Source organism: Balaenoptera acutorostrata, chromosome 4, assembly GCF_949987535.1.
Source record: "Balaenoptera acutorostrata chromosome 4, mBalAcu1.1, whole genome shotgun sequence".
In the NCBI taxonomy this organism is placed as follows: domain Eukaryota; kingdom Metazoa; phylum Chordata; class Mammalia; order Artiodactyla; family Balaenopteridae; genus Balaenoptera; species Balaenoptera acutorostrata.
This window is the reverse complement of record NC_080067.1, coordinates 83649725-83669756: the sequence shown is the minus strand read 5'-3', so window position 1 is coordinate 83669756 and position 20032 is coordinate 83649725. Positions and strand designations below refer to the sequence as shown.

At 37.1% G+C, this 20032-nt stretch overlaps 1 protein-coding gene, 1 long non-coding RNA gene and 1 pseudogene across 8 annotated transcripts in view; 1 reads left to right on the top strand and 2 right to left on the bottom strand.

Moving 5' to 3' along the window:
- The window catches only part of LOC130708087 (uncharacterized), a 44213-nt gene that overhangs the window by 7322 nt on the left and 16859 nt on the right, over positions 1 to 20032 (top strand). The window lies entirely within an intron of this gene.
- Positions 10322 to 20032, bottom strand: part of IQCB1 (IQ motif containing B1) — a 48990-nt gene continuing 39279 nt past the window's right edge. For 4 of the 7 annotated variants that reach the window (XM_057545075.1, XM_057545076.1, XM_057545077.1 and 1 more), the window contains exons 13-15: positions 13862 to 13993; positions 12227 to 12383; positions 10329 to 11391 (exon numbers count right to left, since the gene is read on the bottom strand). In XM_057545075.1, coding sequence (XP_057401058.1) covers positions 11162 to 11391; positions 12227 to 12383; positions 13862 to 13993 — 519 coding nt within the window. In that variant the 3' untranslated portion in view covers positions 10329 to 11161. Of the gene's footprint in view, positions 11392 to 12226; positions 12384 to 13861; positions 13994 to 20032 lie in introns of all 7 variants that reach the window. The other 3 variants (XM_007181841.2, XM_057545080.1, XM_057545081.1) reach the window with 3 other exon arrangements.
- Positions 17164 to 19435, bottom strand: LOC103016157 (pirin-like; annotated as a pseudogene).

Sequence of the window (20032 nt, the reverse complement as noted above, 5' to 3'; positions counted from 1 at the left end):
GTTTTTATCATAAATCGGTGCTGGATTTTGTCAAAAGCTTTTCTGCATCTATTGAGATGATCATATGGTTTTTATTCTTCAATTTGTTGATGTGGGGTATCACACTGATTGATTTGTGGATAGTGAAAAATCCTTAGATCCCTGGGATAAATCCCACTTGATCATGGTGTATGATCCTTTAAATGTATTGTTGGATTCAGTTTGTTAGTACTTTGTTGAGAATTTTTGCATCTGTGTTCATCAGTGATATTGGCCTGTAATTTTCTTTTTTTTGTGGTATCTTTGTCTGGTTTTGGTATCAGGGTGATGGTGGCCTCATAGAATGAGTTTGGGAGTGTTCCTCCCTCTGCTATATTTTGGAAGAGTGTGAGAAGGATAGGTGTTATCTCTTCTCTAAATGTTTAATAGAATTTGCCTCTGAAGCCATCAGGTCCTGGACTTTTGTTTGTTGGGAGTTTTTTAATCACAGTTTCAATTTCAGTGCTTGTGATTAGTCTGTTCATATTTTCTATTTCTTCCAGCTTCAGTCCTGGGAGACTGTACCTTTCTAAGAATTTGTCCATTTCTTCCAGGTTGTCATTTTATTGGCATATAGTTGCTTGTAGTAGTCTTTTATGATCCTTTGTATTTCTGTGGTGTCATTTGTAACTTCTCCTTTTTCATTTCTAATTTTATTGATTTGAGTCCTTGCCCTTTTTTTCTTGATGATTCTGGCTAAATGTTTATCAATTTTGTTTGTCTTTTCAAAGAAGCAGCTTTTAGTTTCATTGGTCTTTGCTATTGTTTTCTTTGTCTCTATTTCATTTATTTCTGCTCTGATCTTTATGATTTCTTTCCTTCTACTAACTTTGGGGTTTGTTCTTCTTTCTCTAGGTGTAAGCTTAGGTTGTTTATTTGAGATTTTTCTTGTTTCCTGGGGTAAGATTTTATTGCTATAAACATCCCTCTTAGAACTGCTTTTGCTGCATCCCATAAGTTTTGGATCATTGTGCTTTCATTTTCATTTGTCTTTAGGTATTTTTTAATTTCTTCAGTGATCCATTGGTTGTTTAGTAGCATATTTAGCCTCCACGTGTTTGTGTTTTTTATAGTTTTTTTCCTTGTAGTTTATTTCTAATCTCATAGTGTTGTGATTGGAAGAAATGCTTGATATGATTTCAGTTTTCTTAAATTTACCGAGTTTCATCTTGTGGCCCGGCATATGGTCAATCCTGGAGAATGTTCCGTGTGCACTTAAGAAGAATGTGTATTCTGCTGCTTTTGGATGGAATGTTCTATCAATTAAGTCCCTCTGGTCTAATGTGTCACCTAAGGCCTATGTTTCCTTATTGATTTTCTGTCTGGATGATCTTTCCATTGATGAAACTGGCTTCTTAAAGTCCCCCACTATTATTGTGTTACTGTCGATTTCTCCCTTTATGGCTGTTAATATCTGCCTTATATATTTAGGTGCTCCTATGTTGAGTACATATATATTTATAATTGTTATGTCTTCTTCTTGGATTGATCCCTTGATCATTATATAGTGTCCTTCTTTGTTTTTATAACAGTCTTTATTTTAAAGTCTATTTTGTCTTATATGAGTATTGCTACTCCAGCTTTCTTTTGATTTCCATTTGTGTGGAATACCTTCTTCCATCCCCTCACTTTCAGCCTGTATGTGTCCCTGTATGAGGTGGGTCTGTTTTAGACAGCGTATATATGGGTCTTGTTTTTGTATCCACTCAGCCAGTCTGTGTCTTTTGGTTGGTGCATTTAATCCATTTACATTTAAGGTAATTATCAATATATGTATTCCTATGGCCATTTTCTTAATTGTTTTGTGTTTGTTTTTGTAGGTCTTTTTTCTTCTCTTCCTCTTGTTCTCTTCTCTTGTAGTCTGATGAACATCTGTAGTGTTGTGTTTGGGTTGCTTTTTCTTTTTCATGTGTGTATCTATTGTAGTTTTTGGGTTTGCTGTTCCCATGAGGTTTTGCTATAGCAGTGTATATATGTACAAGGTTTTTTTTAGTTGCTAGTCTCTTTCCCACCTAGAGGAGTTCCTTTAGCATTTGTTGCAAAGCTGGTCTGGTGGTGCTGAATTCTCTTAGCTTTTGCTTGTCTGTAACGCTTTTGATTTCTCCATCAAATCTGAATGAGAGACTTGCTGGGTAGAGTATTCTTGGTTGTAGGTTCTTCCCTTTCATCACTTTAAATATTTCCTTGCCACTCCTTTCTGGCTTGCAGAGTTTCTGCTGAGAAATCAGCTGATAATCTTATGGGGATTCCCTTGTATGTTATTTGACATATTTCCCTTGTTGATTTTAATATCTTTTTCTTTGTCTTCAATTTTTGTCAATTTTTTTACTATGTGTCTCAGTGTGTTCCTCCTTGGGTTTATCCTGCCTGGGACTCTCTGCCCTTCCTGAACTTGGTTGACTGTTTCCTTTCCCATGTTAGGGAAGTTTTCAGCTATTATCTCTTCAAATATTTTCTCAGGTCCTTTCTCTCTCTCTTCTCCTTCTGGGACCCCTATAATGTGAATGTTGGTTCATTTAATGTTGTCCCAGAGGTCTCTTAGGCTGTCTTCATTTCTTTTCATTCTTTTTTCTTTATTCTATTCCATGGCAGTGATTTCCACTATTCTGTCTTCCAGGTCACTTATCCATTCTTCTGCCTTATTTATTCTGCTATTGATTCCTTATAGTGTAGTTTTCATTTCAGTTATTGTATTGTTCATCTCTGTTTGTTCTTTAGTTCCTCTAGATCTTTGTTAAACATTTCTTGCATCTTCTCAGTCTTTGCCTCCATTCTTTTTCTGAGACCCTGGATCATCTTCACTATCATTATTCTGAATTCTTTTTCTGGACGGTTGCCTATCTCCACTTCATTTAGTTGTTTTTCTGGGGTTTTATCTTGTTCCTTCATCTGAGACATAATCCTCTGCCATTTCATTTCATCTAACTTTCTGTAATTCACTCAGTTCATTCTTTAGTTCATTTCTTTGAGGGGCTTCTTCTGGTCATCTCCCAGACTAAGTTAGTGACTCATATACACATCATTTCCTGCAAAATAATAGTCATCACACTATAAATAATTTACTTGTTTAATGTTTATCTCTTCTATTGGAACATAAGCTCCATTAGCAGAGACTGTATGTGCCTTCTGCATCTAGCACAGCATCTTTTACATCTTAGATGCTTATAGGTATTCACTGAATGAATAGTATCTTAGAGTTTAAAATCTCTGATGTAATAGACACTTTGTCAAATACTGAGAACTCAGTCTTTAACAATTATTAATTGAGTACCTCAAAGTTCATAAATAATAGTTGAGGGACTAAAAAAAATTATAGGGCACCATCCCAGCCCTCAAGAGATGTTCCATAAAGCAGATGGGCCATTTTCACGCAACCAATTAAATACCTACGTAAATCTCAAGTACCAAAAGAGTGAGTGAATGAATAGATGATTAATTGAAATGAATAAGTGGTTCATTTTAGAGTTGTATAGACCTGGATTTAAACTTGGGCAAGTTAGTCAATGTCTCACCGCTTCAGTTTTCACATCTATAGAATGAAAATTATAAATGTTCCTATCTTGTAGGATTCTTGTAAGAAATAAATGAAATAATGATCATAAAATACTTAGCAGAGTCAGGCACATATCACACAATAAGTGTCAACTATTTATTGCAATAGTTGCAATGAAATGCAACAGCAGCAGTTGTAGGAGAAGGAGTAGGATTAGGAGTAGGAGTAGTATAGTTAGGTTACTGAAAAGAGGCAAGGTGGGATGATTTGATGAAGGGTCTATGAATAGCATATCCTTACATTCTCAGATAGACTAGGTAAGGGACAAACTGTTAAAGACTAATGCTGCAAGATTATCTTTGATCAGGAGTTCTTAAACTTTTGGGTTTCAGGACCACCTAATATACTGAAATTAATGATGACTCTGTATTAGCGTTCTCTGGAAAAAACAGAACGAATACATCTTTTTTATAGATATATAGTTATATATAAGAAGAGATTTAGTATAGAAATTGGCTCACTGGTTAAGGAGGATAAGTCCTACAATCTGCCTTCTGCAAACTGGAGAACCAGGAAAGCCAGTGGTATAATTTAGTCCCAGTCCAAAGGCCTGAATACTAGGGGAGTCAGTGGTGTAACTCCCAGTCTCAGGCCAAAGGCTTGAGAACTGGGGGACTGCTGGTGTAAGTCCCAGAGTCTGAAGGGCCTGAAAACCAGAAGCTACTATATCTGACATCCTAGCTCAGAAAGAGACAATAAGAATTCACTCTTCTTTCACCTTTTTTGTTCTATTTGGGCCCTCAGCAGATTGGATGATGCATGCCCACATTGGTGAGGGCAGACTTTCTTTACTCAGTCTATTGATTCAAATGCTAATCTCTTCCAGAAACACAGACACACCCAGAAATAATGTTTTACCATCTGTCTTGGCATCCCTTAGCCTAGTAAAGTTGACACATAAAATTAACCATCACAGATCCCACTGAACTTTTGTTTAGGTAGATTATATCCAGTGATGTGCTGGTAAATGTTTAACAACTGGGGTAAATATTTCTTCAGGGGTAAAATTTTAGACATGTACCATTTACTGATTTCTGTGGTATAGGCACACCCACCATGTCTGACTTCAAACTACTAATATATCATCACCGAATGTGCAGAAATATTGAGAAACACATACACACACACACACACACACGGTATTTCCCATATAGGGATACAGTAGATATAATACTTTCAAATATGATTTATTGAACTGTCAGTTTATGTAATTTTATTTTTAATAATACCTTTTAACTAAGTAATATTGGTACGTATTCAAATGTGAGTTCATATTAATATGTAAAGTTGAAGTTTAATAAAATTAATTTTTACTCCTTTATCAAGAACATTCTTAAGTGAAGGTCATCTTTTGTTTTCAATACTGTGAATGCCTGGCTATGAAGAATGCAATGGTTACTGCTAACAGTCGGGTGCCTCTGCCTTGATTTGTGCCAGCAGTTTCACCACCATTGCTTTTGTACTATCATTGCAAATATTGACACAGTGTAAAAGGCAAATAACATCTTAGTATTATGATGAAAATAGTTTTGACTCTTCGGTAAGTGAAGGGGTCTCAGGACAACCCCCTCCAGGGATCCATAAGCACACATTGAAAATCATTGTTTTATACTGTAGACTCCTTAAGGGAAAAGGTTGACTTTAATTTAAAAAAAATTATTGTTGCTTCTGTTATATAATTTGAAACTCCTTAACCCAACTACAACATGCAGATGTACAACTCTCCAAACATTTTTTAGTCTTACAGACATTAGGTATGTATCAGTTAACATTTGCCTACAGAACACAAGCTCTTCAGTTCCTCTATTTGCTGACCAAGAAACTGTAGAACCTCTCTTCAAAAAACCGATTGAAGAAGTAGAATGTTTAAAATTTTATTAAGAAATAGGAAATATGTTTTTTTGGAAGTATAACTTTTAAGCCCTTTAATTCGTATGAGTGTGTTAGAGTGGCTATGTAGATATAGTTTTGTTACCATGAATGTTCTTGACACTTTGGCAAAGAAGAAGTAGGCCTTTGAGAACATCATGTTTCCCTCATTTCTTTGAGACATTTACAAACTCAAGTAAATACATTCAGAAGTCAGAAATAGACATTTAAAAACAAACTAGCCTAATATTTCCATATGGTTGCTTTTATTTTAAATGTAAATGTGACCTGTGAGAGTGAGTCCTATAAATGCTTTTTTTCCCAGATCTTACTTTAAATGTATAGCTTTTCTGTCATCCTTTGAGACTTTACATATCCCCATTACATATATGAATTATTTTGCAACAGTTCTAAATAGGAAATGATTAAGAGTCTATGGAAAAACCACAGCCATGAATCCACAGTTTGTTCACTGAATCATCCAAATGGTAGGGTTTCTGTTTTCTCAGATGCTGTTGTCTTCAATCAGATGCCTGCCATCACCCAGATTCCTTTATTGAGATATTTATTTCTTCATACCAGCTTTGACTGTCTAGTGTCCTTTCATTACACCCTGCAGGACTCTTAAACATTTCTTGCCAGGCAGGTGTAGTGATAATCAACTTCCTCAGCTTTTGTTAATCCGTGAATGCCTTAATTTCTCTCACACTCTTGAAATACAGTTTTGTTAGATATGGGATTCTTGTTTGACAGGTTTTTTCTCTTAGCACATTGAATATATTGGCCCACTGCTTTCTGGCCTCCAATGTTTCTGATAACAAATCTGCTGATATTTTATTGAGGATCCCTTGTATGTGACAAGTCACTTCTCTTTTGCTGCTTTTGAGATTCTCTATCTTTGACAGTAAATTAACTTCTAAATTGATTAAAAATAAGAAAAAATCTTTTATATTTACTTAATTTTTACAATTTCCCTCACTTTTTTTCTTTGTGTAGATCTAATTTCTATCTTGTATCCTGTTCCTTCTTCTAAAAAATCTTTAGTTTTTCCTTTATGATTAGCTTTGTTTTTCTGGAAAATATCTTTATTTTGCCTTAATTTTTTGAAAGATATTATTGCTGTATGTGGAATTCTGGGTTGATAGTTTTTTCTATTAGCATTCTAAAGATGTCATTTCCATTGTCTTCATGCTTGTATAGTTTCTGATGAGAAGTCTGTTGAAACTCTTATATTTGTTCCTTGGTATAAAATTTTCCTTTTTCTCTGCTCTCATGATTTTCTATTTATCTTTGATTTGAAGCAATGTGACTATGATGTATTTAGGTGTGTTTTTACATTTGTAACATAATTGTTATTTATCCTGCTTGAGGTTCTCTGGGATTCTTGGATCTGTGTTTCATTAATTTTTCAAAAATCCTTGGCCATTTTTACTTCATCTATTTCTACCTCATTTCTCTTTCTTCTGCTTCTGGGACTTCAATTACTTACATGTCATATTGTTTGATATTGTCTCCTAGCTCTTGGAGGCTCTATTCTCCTTACTGCCCCACCCCTCATTTTTTTCTTTTCTCTTGGTGTTTCTGTTTGGAAAATTTCTATTGATGTATTGGCAAATTTACCTATTCTTTATTCAATTCTAGTCTGCTAATGAACTTGTCAAAGAACTGCTAACAAACTTAACCTCTGATATCGTGCTTTTGCTAGCATTTCCACTAATCTATTTTAAAAGCTTCCATCTCTGTGAAATTCTCCATTTGTTTTTGCACGTTGTTTACTTTTACATTTTGTCTTTTATTAATAACAGTTATTACGGTATTTTTTTGTGAGTTCCAATATCTGAGTCATCTCTGAATCTGGGTTTGTTATTTCTTGACAAAAGTTTTTTTTTTTCCCAGCTTTTTTGTGTGTCTCAATTTTTGACTAAACGTCATACATGTGTAGAACAGAAAAGACTAAGGTAGATACTGCTTATGCCCAGATATGGGTACATCTCTCTTTGTATCAGACAGTTAATGTGGGGTTGTTGTATAGTAAAGAATTTGTTCTTTGCCTCGAGTTCCTAGGATGGGGCTTCTAAACCCTTGGAATTTCCTGAGCGATAGGAGTGTCTTTATTCTTTGTGGTGGGCTCAAAGGGATTAGAGTTTTGAGGCTTCGAGCCACATGATATCAGCCTGACCTTCTGACCACTGGTGAGGTGTCAGGTGCTGGAGATTGATTTCTGTCACATGGCCAGTGGTACAATTAATCATGCCTATGTAATGAAACTCCAGTAAAAACTCTGAACATTAAGGGTCATTTGAACTTCCTGGTTGGTGAGCACATCAGTGTGCCAGGACGGTGATGCATCCTGATTCCATGGGGAGAAGGCATGGAAGCTCCATGTTTGGGATCCTCCAAGACCTTGCCCTAAGTGTTCTTTACTTGGCTAAACCTTATTTGTATCACTACAGCAAAACTAGTCAAAAGTATTTTGTTTCCCGAGTTCTCTGGTTTATCCTAGAGAATTATCAAACCTGATGGGTTTGTGGGAACCCCCAAATTTGTGGTAAGTTGGTCAGAAGTGTGGGAAGTCTGGGTATATCTGAATTTATGAGGGAATTTTGTTGGGGACTATGACCTCAACTTTGGAGTTTGCATTAACTCCAGTGGATAACATTATATCACAAATGGCCAAAAAGTACATGAAAAGGTGCTCAGCATCACTAATCATCAGGGAAATGCAAATCAAAACCACAATGAGATATCACCTCACACCTGTTAAGATGTCTTTTATTAAAAAAAACAAGAGATAAGTGTTGGCAAGAATATGGAGAAAAGGAAACCCTTGTACACTGTTCGTTGGAGTGTAAATTGGTACAGCCATTATGGAAAAGTATAGAGGTTCCTAAAAACAAAAAAACAAACCCCAAAATAGAACTACCATGTAATCCAGCAAGCCCCCTTCAGGGTATATACCTGCAGAAAATGAAATCAGTATCTCAGAGGCATCATTGCAGCATTATTCACAATCGTCAACATATGAAAACAATCTAAGTGTTAATGGATGAATAGATACGGAAGATGTCAGAAAATATAAACATATAATATTATTTGGTCATGAGAAGAAAGGAAATCCTGCATTTGTGACAAGGATGAGCCTGGAGGATATTGTGCTAAGTGAAATAAGCCAGACAGAGAAAAACTATATGATCTCACTTGTTATGTGGAATCTTAAAAAAAAAAAAAAAAAAAAAGTCAAACTCAGAAACATAAGGTAGAAGGTAGAATGGTAGTTCCCAGGGGCTAGGTGGGGGAAATGGGGAGATGCTGGTTAAAGGGTACAAACTTTCAGTTATAAGATGAATAAAGTCTTCAATATTTAATCATTAAAGTTCAGTAGCAATCATTAGCATTAGCAGACATCTGCTTTGTATTGGTGTAGGATTTCTGGGCCCAAAATCATTTCCTGCCTCCCTCCCAGGAGAGAGGGTTTTTATTTCTATCCCGCCCTCAGCAACACTGGATCTCTACTTGTATCTGGGGGCTAGTCTGTTCGCTACCCAACACGCCCAACACACAGACAGCTAGGTTTTGTTTCTGTTCCTTCCTTAAGCGCAATGGAATTTTCTCTGAGCCTTGGAGGTAACAGGGCTTGCTGCCCCTGCTCTAGCAGCTTAAGACTTTTAAGAGAAGGGTTTGGGAAAGCAGGTGAGTCTTTGGGCATGTCACCCAATAGCAGCCTATCACTTCACGTTTGCCTGTGCCACTAAAGGCATCTCTTCAGGTCTGCCCTGCTCCCAAACTTTCTTGTTTGTGTTTGGTAGAGGTCTAACTTCTCCTTCGGAAGTTCCTAGATATTCTAAACTGACACGCTACCCACACTTGGCCTTTAAGAATGTTTTTTTTGTTTTGCTTTTAAAACATGTATTTATCTATTTGGTTGCACCAGGTCTTAGTTGCGGCAGGCAGGCTCCTTAGTTGTGGCTAGCCAGCTCCTTAGTTGCAGCACGTGGGCTCCTTAGTTGTGGCATGCAAGCTCTTAGTTGCAGCATGCATGTGGGATAAAGTTCCCTGACCAGGGATCGAACCTGGGCCCCCTGCACTGGAAGCGCAGCTTTATCCACTGCACCACCTAGGACTCCTAAGAATTTGTTAACATTTTAGTTGATTTCTTCCTATCCAGCCACCTTTGTCTCTTGTGCTCTACTAAAGATGAAATGAGGGACTTCCCTTGTGGTGCGGTGGTTAAAAATCTGCCTGCCAATGAAGGGGACATGGGTTCGAGCCCTGGTCCTGGAAGATCCCACATACAGTGGAGCAACAAAGCCCATGCGCCACAATTGCTGAGCCCGCATGCCACAACTACTAAAGCCCGTGCGCCTAGAGCCCATGCTCCACAACAAGAGAAGCCACCGAAATGAGAAGCCCATACACCGCAACGAAGAGTAGCCCCCGCTCACCGCAACTAGAGAAAGCCCACGTGGAGCAACGAAGACCCAATACAGCCAAAAATAAATTAAAAAAAAAAAAAAAGGTGAAATGGTTTTTTTCACAGATACTGAGTCCCATCAATTTACTTAGTTATCTTGAGGCCTCAACTATCTGATAAGCTCAAGAAAAATGATTTTTATAGATTACCTGGCATTTTTTTTGTTAAGATGGAAGAAACATTCTCATGGTGCTTTTTACATTCTAAGTGAAATCAGAACTCTCATCTGCTTATTCTTACAAATGAATTTTATTCATTTTCAATTATGAATAAAATTACATTAGAATCTTGACTAGAATTTTACTAAACTAACTTCGGTGGGATGAACAACATTATAGTATTTGGTCTTCCCATCCGGAAATACTGGTTTTCCTACTCATTTATAGAAAAAGCACACTCCAGGTTCCTTATGATATGGAGTCAATGATTTAATTGATTTTAACTTAAATTCCATATTATCACAAACACAAATAGAGGTGGCTTCTGGTATTAAAACACAGTTAAAGATAAACAGGAAAATCAGAAATTATTAGATTGGAACCAAATAATCATGTAGGTATTGAGAATCCTAACAGAAAGTAAGCATTGTTTTAGCTCTGAGATTCCTAACAGACAAATCAAAACGCAAATAGTGGGTTATACAGTTCTCTTAGTTTAATAGAAAGAATGCAGTTTTATCAGGAGAAATTTTTCTTGCACTGAATCCTAGGAGGACTTTTTAATGTAGTTCCTTTTAGAAATAACAAGATAGAAACTGAGTTCAAACACTGTTTGGTAGAAAATAGTCAAATGTCTTTCAAATGACCACTTCTTTTCCTCACCGTAATAAATGCCAAGAGCACATTTCCTATATTAATAGAAAAATCAATAAACGTGAAAAGCTGAAGTAACCCTGACAAGTTTTTCAGAACAATTGTTGAAAATATTTATTTAGAAAACACCTTTAGTTGGAAAACAGCAGAAACAAAAATAGAAATATCACATTTCATATATGCAATAAATACAATGCTGAGTTTAGTTCCATAATAAAAGCCATACCAATTATTATGTGTGGCCAAGGATGGAAGTATGGAAAAAGAAAAAGAACTGAAATCGAGGTAGAAGATAACTCTGCTTACTGCCTTCAAGTCTTGTTTGGAGAGGAACCTCTGGAAAACCATGAGTTAGGATAACGCTAGTCTACTAGCATGTCAGAGGCAGACCAATATAATCTCTTGAAATATAATTTGTCATTCCTCCAGGTAACTCCCTTAAGGGGGTTTTGTTCCACCAATGAATAAAGTTCCTAATTCTATACTAAGTTCATCCTTTGGGATATCAATCTCATCTCTTGCTTCTTCCCCAAGCTTCTTCCACCAGGGTGCTTGTATATGCTTCAGGGTGTTAAGATGGGCCTGCTTGGCCTTGGCTGCCACAGGCCTGGATCTGCTTAGGAAGAGCTCAGGTTCTTTTCCTTCTGCCTCCTTCAGACTTGGTGCTTCTGTGGTAAACAGAAAATAAAAAGGTGAGTGGAAGAGTTCTGTACCAAACAAATAGGAACGTGGAAACTACACAGTTGGAACTCTGCAATAGCAGGCAAAAACAAGGTTCCAACTCTGAGTCTATTATTATTGTCAGCTGTAGATGGCATGTGACTATTCACAAGTTGTAGCCCACGCTTCCATGTTTAAAGGGAAAGAATAAAAGAAAGAGGTAGATTTTTTTAGATGGTTTATTTAAAAGAGCAGGAACTTTTAATAGCAGAATCTTTACAGATGAGAGGCTCAGTTCCAGCCACCTATCCATTCAAAAACACAAAATTTGCAAGTAATGACACTAAAGAGAGGACCCTGGCCCTTTTTGCTCCACAAATACTAAAAGTGTTTCAGAGGCCATCTGAAACACTGGCTTCATGGATGGGATCTCTCATTAAATGCACCAGTGGTTGTGAGAAGCAGATGAATTAATTTTTGTGAAAACACTTCATTAAAGTGCCACCATAACCACTCTCATCATCTACTTTTAAAATATGTTCAAAAAGCTTTTCATACTATATAATAGAATCTGGCTAGTAGGGCTCAGCATCTTTATAATTAGTAACTTTTCAAGTTGACACATATCAATGATTGCAAGGCTGAGGGAAGCAGTCAAGAAGGTTATGGGGTCTGCATCATTTGAAATCATTGTGTGCTGATATGACCTAGAAGGAGAAATTTCTGAGGATAGGAGATGGGCTAATAGACCACTAAATGGTGTTTTCCTTCTGAAGATCTAGATGTCACAAAATCTTACATAGGCTGTTCCTTTTAGGAAGCAAAAATGGAATGAGCACATACTCATCAACTGTTCAATGTTGGTGTTGATCCGAGCTGTCAGTGCCTCCCTGTGCTGTTGGGCTCTCTCTTCTAGAGCCCTGCCCATGAAGTAGTGTTGCAGTCGTTCTTGTGCTTGGGAATGGAGCTCCCTGTTGATCACACCTGATACCTCAGAGCCCTGGGAACAAAGGACAAAAAAATTGTCACATGAAGGACACATATATCAAAGTATGTTTCACTTAACCACTTAGTAGAGGTTCTAAAATGCTTAGCTGTCTCTCATCAATTGAATGTTATGGTTGATATCTACCTTGTACTCTTGAGCAAGCATTAAATAGCCTCTTAAAAGCAGCTTTAAATGAAAATGCAGGTGGGCCAGATTCTTTTTGGTATGCTCCTATACCTCACTTCCTCACATAGTATGGTATTCTGGGAGAAGAGATAAGATTGAGGAATCATAGTGAAAATTACAAATGGTTTGGTAAAGATACTGGCCTGGAAGAGGAGTAACAAGACCAATCCTTTTGTTCTAGCCCCACCTGGTAAGACTACCTAACTTCTTGTCCTATCCCCACTCCCAAACTTATCTAAGCCATAATGTTATAACGGCTTCTAATTTCACAGAACAAGGGACAAAATCATTCAAAGGACCATATTCTTTTGGCTAGTCAGCTACTTTAAAAGGAACTTACCTAATTAGTTTGGACAAGGATGAAATAATCTCAACATTGAAGCTGATAGAGCTTGACACCCCAGCTTTCTCAAATATTCCAGTTCATGGATCTTGGATACAGCCCTACTCCAGCTAACACCTTACTTTTCAGCCACAGAGTAACAGCTGTATTAGAGTATGGCTAAAGCAGCACTTCTTTTTTAAACAGGAGAATGCATCACAATCACACACAGTGCATTAAAAAAAAATAGAGATCAAAGACCTAAACAGAAGGACTAAAACTATAAAACCCTTAGAAGAAAAGACAGAGGAAAAGCTTCATGATATTAGATTTGGCAATGATTTCTTAAATATGACACTGAAGGCACAGACAACAAAAGAAAAACCAGACAAACTATACTTCATCAAAATGAAAAAGTTTTGTGTATCAAAGGACACTATCAACAGTAAAAAGGCAGCCCACAGAATGGAAGAAAATGTTTGTAAATCATACATCTGATATGGGATTAATATCCAGAATATACAGAGAACTCCTAAAACTCAACAACACAAAAACAAACGACCTGATTAAAAAATGGGCAAAGGACTTGAATTGAAATTTCTCCAAAAAAGATATATAAATAGCCAATAAACACATGAAAAGATGTTCAAAATCACTAATTATTAGAGAATGCAAATCGAAATCACAATACTTCACATTCTTTAGGATGTGAAAATAATAAATGTTGGTGAGGATGTGAAGAAGTCTTGCTGACGCAGTATGGAAAACCACTAATTTGAAGTGAAGTCTCCTTTACTATTGACTTTACCTCTACGGTCCACGTAATTATAAGAAGACGCCAAATCCATTGACTATGGTAAAGCAACTGCATTACCTTATGCCAACAATAAATGTACATATACAGCTGAGACACTTATTTGTTGGTGAATATCACCCACTGCAATAATGTAACACTGGTACCATGGCACAAAAGCCTACATACTGGATGTCTTCTGATATAGTCATCCACTTGTTGCTTCAGTTCAACTCTGCATGCATCAGTGAGTTCTCTGAGTCCTTGCCAAGGAGCAAATAGTTTCTTTTTCTTACGGCACTTTGCTAGGAATTTAAGAGCCTGGGACAAAAAAAAAAAAAAAAGATTTGTGATTTTTTCTTCCCTAACAGAACTATTTTCTTCCTGTAAAAACATATAGTGACAACAGTTGTTAACTCTTTTGTGTATGGGGAGAAAGATAGGATTGTGACTGGGGTGACAGAGGACAATAACTTTATTGTTATATTCTTCTGTAGTGTTTTAATATTTTACAAGGATATATTCATGTATTATTTGTACAGAAGGCAATAAAGAGAAAAAAATAGGAAATCAGCTTTGGGTTCTAGTCTTAATTCTAGTCCCTTATAAAACTGTTTGATTTGGGGCAAGTCATTCAATCTCTATAGGACAGGTTCTACGTCTACAGAAGACAGGAATCCCAATTGTACTTAGCCAAAGGATTGTAAAGATCAAGGAGAAGGTATACAAGAAAAAGCTTGGTAAATGAATGTGCTTTCTCCTGTCCTTCAGAATGAATTCCTGATAAGAAATCTTGTAACAGGCAAGATGTGGAGACACATTTGAAATTATTCTGCCCAATTTTTTTTTTCACTCTTCTCCCTTCTTTGTAGTTTTTATTTTCATCAAAGTTATATGTTCACATTGCTTAAGGCAAGGGTTGGCAAATTATGGCCCACAGGTCAATCCAGCCTACTGCCTGTTTTTGAACAGCTGAAAAATGGTTTTTTACATTTTATATGATTACAAAGTTCAAAAGGAAAAGAATTATTTCATGACATGTGAAAATTATGTGAAATTCAAAATTCAGTGTCTACAAATGTTTATTGAAACAAGAGTCATGCTCATTTGTTTACATACTGTCCACAGCTTCCTTTGGGCTACAACTGTAGAGTTGAATAGTTCCAAGAAACCGTATGACCTGCAAAACCTAAAATATTTTACTATTTGATGCTTTCCAAAAAGTTTGTTGATATAACTATTGTTTAAAGTGTCAGTTTTAGAAGAAATGTTTAAAACCTCCCCCCAAAGACAGCAACTTTAGTTGTTTCAGGTTTTTCTTCTGATGTTTATCTCCATCTACATTTTTGTGATTTTTTTCAGTGATAGGTATTATCTATTGACTTTCTCGTATGAAAGGTAAGGACTTAGCTCTCTTTCACACATAGTTTCCATATCTCCAAATATCCAATATTATTAAATCATAATTTTAGTTAATGTTAATGTTCAGTGTTTATATTATTATGACTACATAAAGGCTATTCATTTTTCAACCATGTAGTGATGATTACTTTTTCTTCCTTGTATATTTTTATTTTCACTGGAATTAATAACTCTATTATTTTCCTGTGCTTATTTTTCTATATATTTATCACTGATTACATATCACAATTTCTGCCCTAACTGTTCATACGTTAAAACACATCAGGCAATCTATCAAATTAATTTTCTTAGATACACATATTCTGGAACTTTCTGACTTGTCCCAATCTGGATAGATTATTCCCTATGCTTGGTGCATAGCTGTCATCCCGAGATCCCCCACTCCCCATCATCTTGGTGACTCTTTTCATCTTTCCTTTGTGTTTCCTGGATTCCATGTTGTCCTTTCTTGGGTTATTCCTTTGTTTCAGAGACTTTGTGATGCATAAAAATGTCTTTAGTCTATCTTTACCTTTAATTGATGGTTTGGTTGGATGTAGAATTCTAGTTGGAAATCATTTTCCCTCAAACATTTGACAGCCTTACTCCAATATCTTTTAGCTTCCAATGATGCTGTTGAGGAGTACTTTTCGCCCCAGTGTATTTCACAATAATGTGAAATAGATGTGAGTGTATTTTTGTCATTGTACTGGACAGTCAGTGTTTTTAATCTAAAGCACATGATATTCAATTCTGAGAAATCTTAAATTATTTGATTTCTTCTCCTCCAGGTTTTTTTTTTTTTCCTTTGTTTCAAATGTTTGACCTCCTAGACTGGTTCTGTTTTCTTTTTGCCCTGCTCTCTAGATTTCTCAAACCTTTTTTTCTGGCCCTTTTATTATGTCTTTTTTTTTCTTTCAAATTTTATTCCATTTGTTCCCTGTTATCCAGCATCTTGGTTTTTGTTTCATGTTATTATTTTCTTTTAGCTCTCAGAGAAAATAATACATTTTAAAAGTTTTCTTATCCCTGCAGTATCTCTATTTCCACCAAGTAGTTTTATTCTATTTGTTTCGGCCTTAGCTTCCTGCAGATGTCCAGTGATACTTTCAGCTGATATTTAAGAGTGGGCACTAAAAAGCTGTTTAGAAATGCTGAGCAGATGGGTAGGGTTTATCTATTCTGTACTTCTTTATAGGGCTACTGAACTGGGCTGTTTCATTGGAGTACCTCATTGTGAGTACATGTATAACTATTCCCTTGGGCTGTTCCGATTTCCTAAAGAAAATGTTTTCAACCTACTGTTTACAGGATACAAGCCTGGCTGACAGCACTGAGAGCTGAGAAGAAAAAAGGGCTTGGAGGTTTTCACATTCAGTATAAAGATTTCCTTAATACCCCTGTTTTTACTATAGTACTTGAGCCTTCAACTGCGCTTACATTCTCCTATTGAGAGATTTTTCTCCTTTTTTTCTATTCTTCCCTTTTTTTGATTTTTCTTCCTTGCTTCTCCTTCTATCTTTCCTCTACTTCCTGCTTTTAGTATGAAGCCAGGCTTATGATGCTACTCTGGGAACTCAGAGTAAAGTTTCCAGAACAGAGGAATTTTTGCCCTTAGATCAGAAAAGTCCACCTTGGCATCTCTGTCTCTTTTCCTCATTCTTTGTCATTTTAGGACTCTCTGAAATTGTATTTATCTCCCAATGTTTATTTTTTCAACTGGTTTGTTTCAGTAAGTGCTTTTGTGGTTGGTCTTTAATAGATATGTATATTTGATACTGTTCTGCTATAATCAAGTAGCAAGAATTAGCTATCATTCTGGCTCTAGAGAGCAGATGCCAGCAAACATCACCTTCCTTCTGAGCTGCTGCTTCTTTTTTTTGTTTTTTTAAAGAAGGAACAATTAGGTTTATTTGCTTGTGCCAGGAAATATCTCACATACATTGCTATAAAAACCATGTTTATCACTTTAGTGTGGAATTCTTTAGAAGCATTGGCAAAGTGAGCTTTGGAAACTGGATGCACTGAACTGGTGGATGCCACAAATGGAAAATTCTAGAAGGCAGCCAGACCTGCTCTTGTGCTTGTCACTAGTTTCCAGTCTTTGATTTCCAGGATTTGGCTCTTTCAAAGCCATTTTTCACATTTCTGAAATCAAGAAAGGCTTGAGAAATCTCTTCATTTGTGTGCATCAAAAATGAACCTAGAGTAAAAAGAGACATTCAAAAAGTTCTGGGTGACGAGAATATTTTCTTCTACCACTAAAATGGTGCATATTTCTGTAGTTCTTAATTTGAAACAAACTCAGGCATATCTGAATAGCAAACGGTTATTTTCCCAGCATCAGATCCTCGAGGACTGTAAAACAGGTTTTTAGGATTGTGTATGATTATAAAGACCAAACTTCAGATAAACATATGCAATTAGATCTCACTCATCCATTGCAGGCTGTCATCAGCAATGGCAATCTCTTTATTCAAAACATTCTTAGGTTTGGTTCTATCATGACCATTTTTGTAGTTTTAGTTCTTTTTACCTTCTTTATTTTTTTAAATTGAGGTATAATTGACATACAATATTATATTAGTTTCAGGTGTCCAACATAATGATTCGATATTTGTATATATTGGGAAATGATTGTCACAAAAAGTCTAGTTAACATCTGTCACCATACATAGAGAATTTTTTTTTCCTTGTGATGAGAACTTTAAAGATTTACTGTAGTTGTCAGTTAAATAGCATTGGCTGATGTCAAGAACTGAACTGATCTGATAAAAAAAAATTGGCAAATCTTGTCATAGTTTTGGTGTCTCTGCAGTATATGAGGCTGTGTCCTTACATGAGGGGTCTAAGTCATTTTTGAAAACTAGTAGCACCTTGCTGACAATAACAGAAGATTACAAAAATTTCAAGTCAAGAAAGAATCACATTTTGGATTCTTTAGGGGTCAGCACACTTTTCCATGTTGAACAACTGTTTCTCTCTCTTTTTTAAAATTTACTTATTTAATTTATTTATTTTTGGCTGCGTTGGGTCTTCTTTATTGCTGCGCACAGGCTTTCTCTAGTTGCGGTGCACAGGCTTCTCACTGCGGTGGCTTCTCTTGTTGCAAAGCACGGGCTCTAGACACGCGGGCTTCAGTAGTTGTGGCTCGTGGGCTCTACAGTGCAGGCTCAGTAGTTGTGGCACAAGGGCTTTGTTGCTGCACGGCATGTGGGATCTTCCCGGACCAGGGATCAAACCCATGTCCCTTGCCTTGGCAGGCGGATTCTTAACCACTCGCTACCAGGGAAGTCCCAACAACTGGTTCTCTTAATGGCTCCCCAGGAATTAGGACAAAGTGGCTTCTCTCAGGATCCTTGTTCTCCACCTGGACACTGTCACCTTCCGCCAGCACAGCTGTGCGATGAGGTTCTATCTTTTGTTGTGTGTTATCAGGTCCAATATGCACGTTTCCAGACATGGTATAAATGAAGCTTGATCACCCTTTAGGAACAGGCTGGGAATGCTTTGCTCCTTGGTCCAATCTGAAGTCCAAATATAAAGTTGGTGTGTAAGTGTAAATCTTGGACTTGATTCCCAGGGCTTCTCCAGAAATGACAGCAATGGTAACACCATCCTTACGGGTTTAGGGATTTCGCTGCTTTTCACTTCCTGGTACCAAGGCTCCACCATCTTCTGTGAGCTCCTCAAATTAACCCACAGCTGTAGGCCATGGACTGACTCCTCCGAGCAAGGCATCTCTGCATGCACAATGCCCCAGCCCATGGTCATCCACTGCAGGTCTCCTGTGTTCAACTGACCAGCATGTCCACAGAAGTCTTCGCTGGCCATGCTAACCCCCTTCCAGGAGGTAATACACTGTTTCAAAACCTCAGTGTGGGTGATCAGGAAATCCACCTGGTCTACCACCTTTAAATTCATCAAACAGTAAAAATGGATCCAGATTTTTAAACTAAGGTCAGCCAATGCTTCTGCGGACCCATGCTCCAACCCTTTCCGACTGCTCCCAGCTAAGCACTAAGAGGGTAACCTTGCAGGATGCCATATAAAGGCTAAAATGAGAGCATGCTGAAGCTTAGCAGATTGCAGTGCTCTGCAGAAAGAAAAGTCATTTGCCACTTGCACCAAATTGCAGAGGACCATTTAAGCATCTCTGACCATCTCCCTTGGAGACTCCCCTGGGAGTCTAAAGCTGGCCGGGGAGGGTGGGGTCCTGCTAACTGATCGACGGCACCGGCCCCGCCTGGCCCCATGGGTACCCGGTACTCCAGCGTGCTTGGGGGCCCCTTCTGAGCTTCTTAAGAGATGAAAAAGCAAGAAAAGAAAATCCTGGAACATTAAAAAGGAAAAGACAGCTAATTCTTCAAATTTAATTCTAATACTATACCACTACAGAGAACTCCAACTTGTTTACGTAAGGATGTGTAATTTGAAATTAGCAGGTTTACATAAGGTTTTCTTGATTTTTATCTGTCTGAGAAACAATGCCTCTCTTTTAGGCAAAGTGAGGGACAGAAGGCAAACAACAGTTCTGGCCTTTGTCTGCCAAGGACACTAATAACCAGTTCCTCCTGAGGGATAAGTTCAATGAAATGATATTCCAACTTCCTTCTGCGAAATTGATAATTATTTCCTTTTCTTTGTTATCAAGGTCATCTGCAGTGCTAATAGAAATATAAAGTGAGTCAAATATGTAATTTTAAATTTTCTGGGAGGCAGAATAAAAAGGTAAAAACAGGTGAAATTAATATTTTGCATGTACTGAGTTACATAAGCATAACTCAATATATGTAAAATAGTAGCATTTCCACATGTAATTAAGACTCCGTGCTTCCACTGCACCACTGCAGGGGACACAGATTCCATTCCTGGTGGGGGAACTAAGATCCTGCATGCTGCCACGGAGCCCAGCCAAAAAAAAAACAAAAAATCACGGTAGCCATGAGGTAAAGGTAT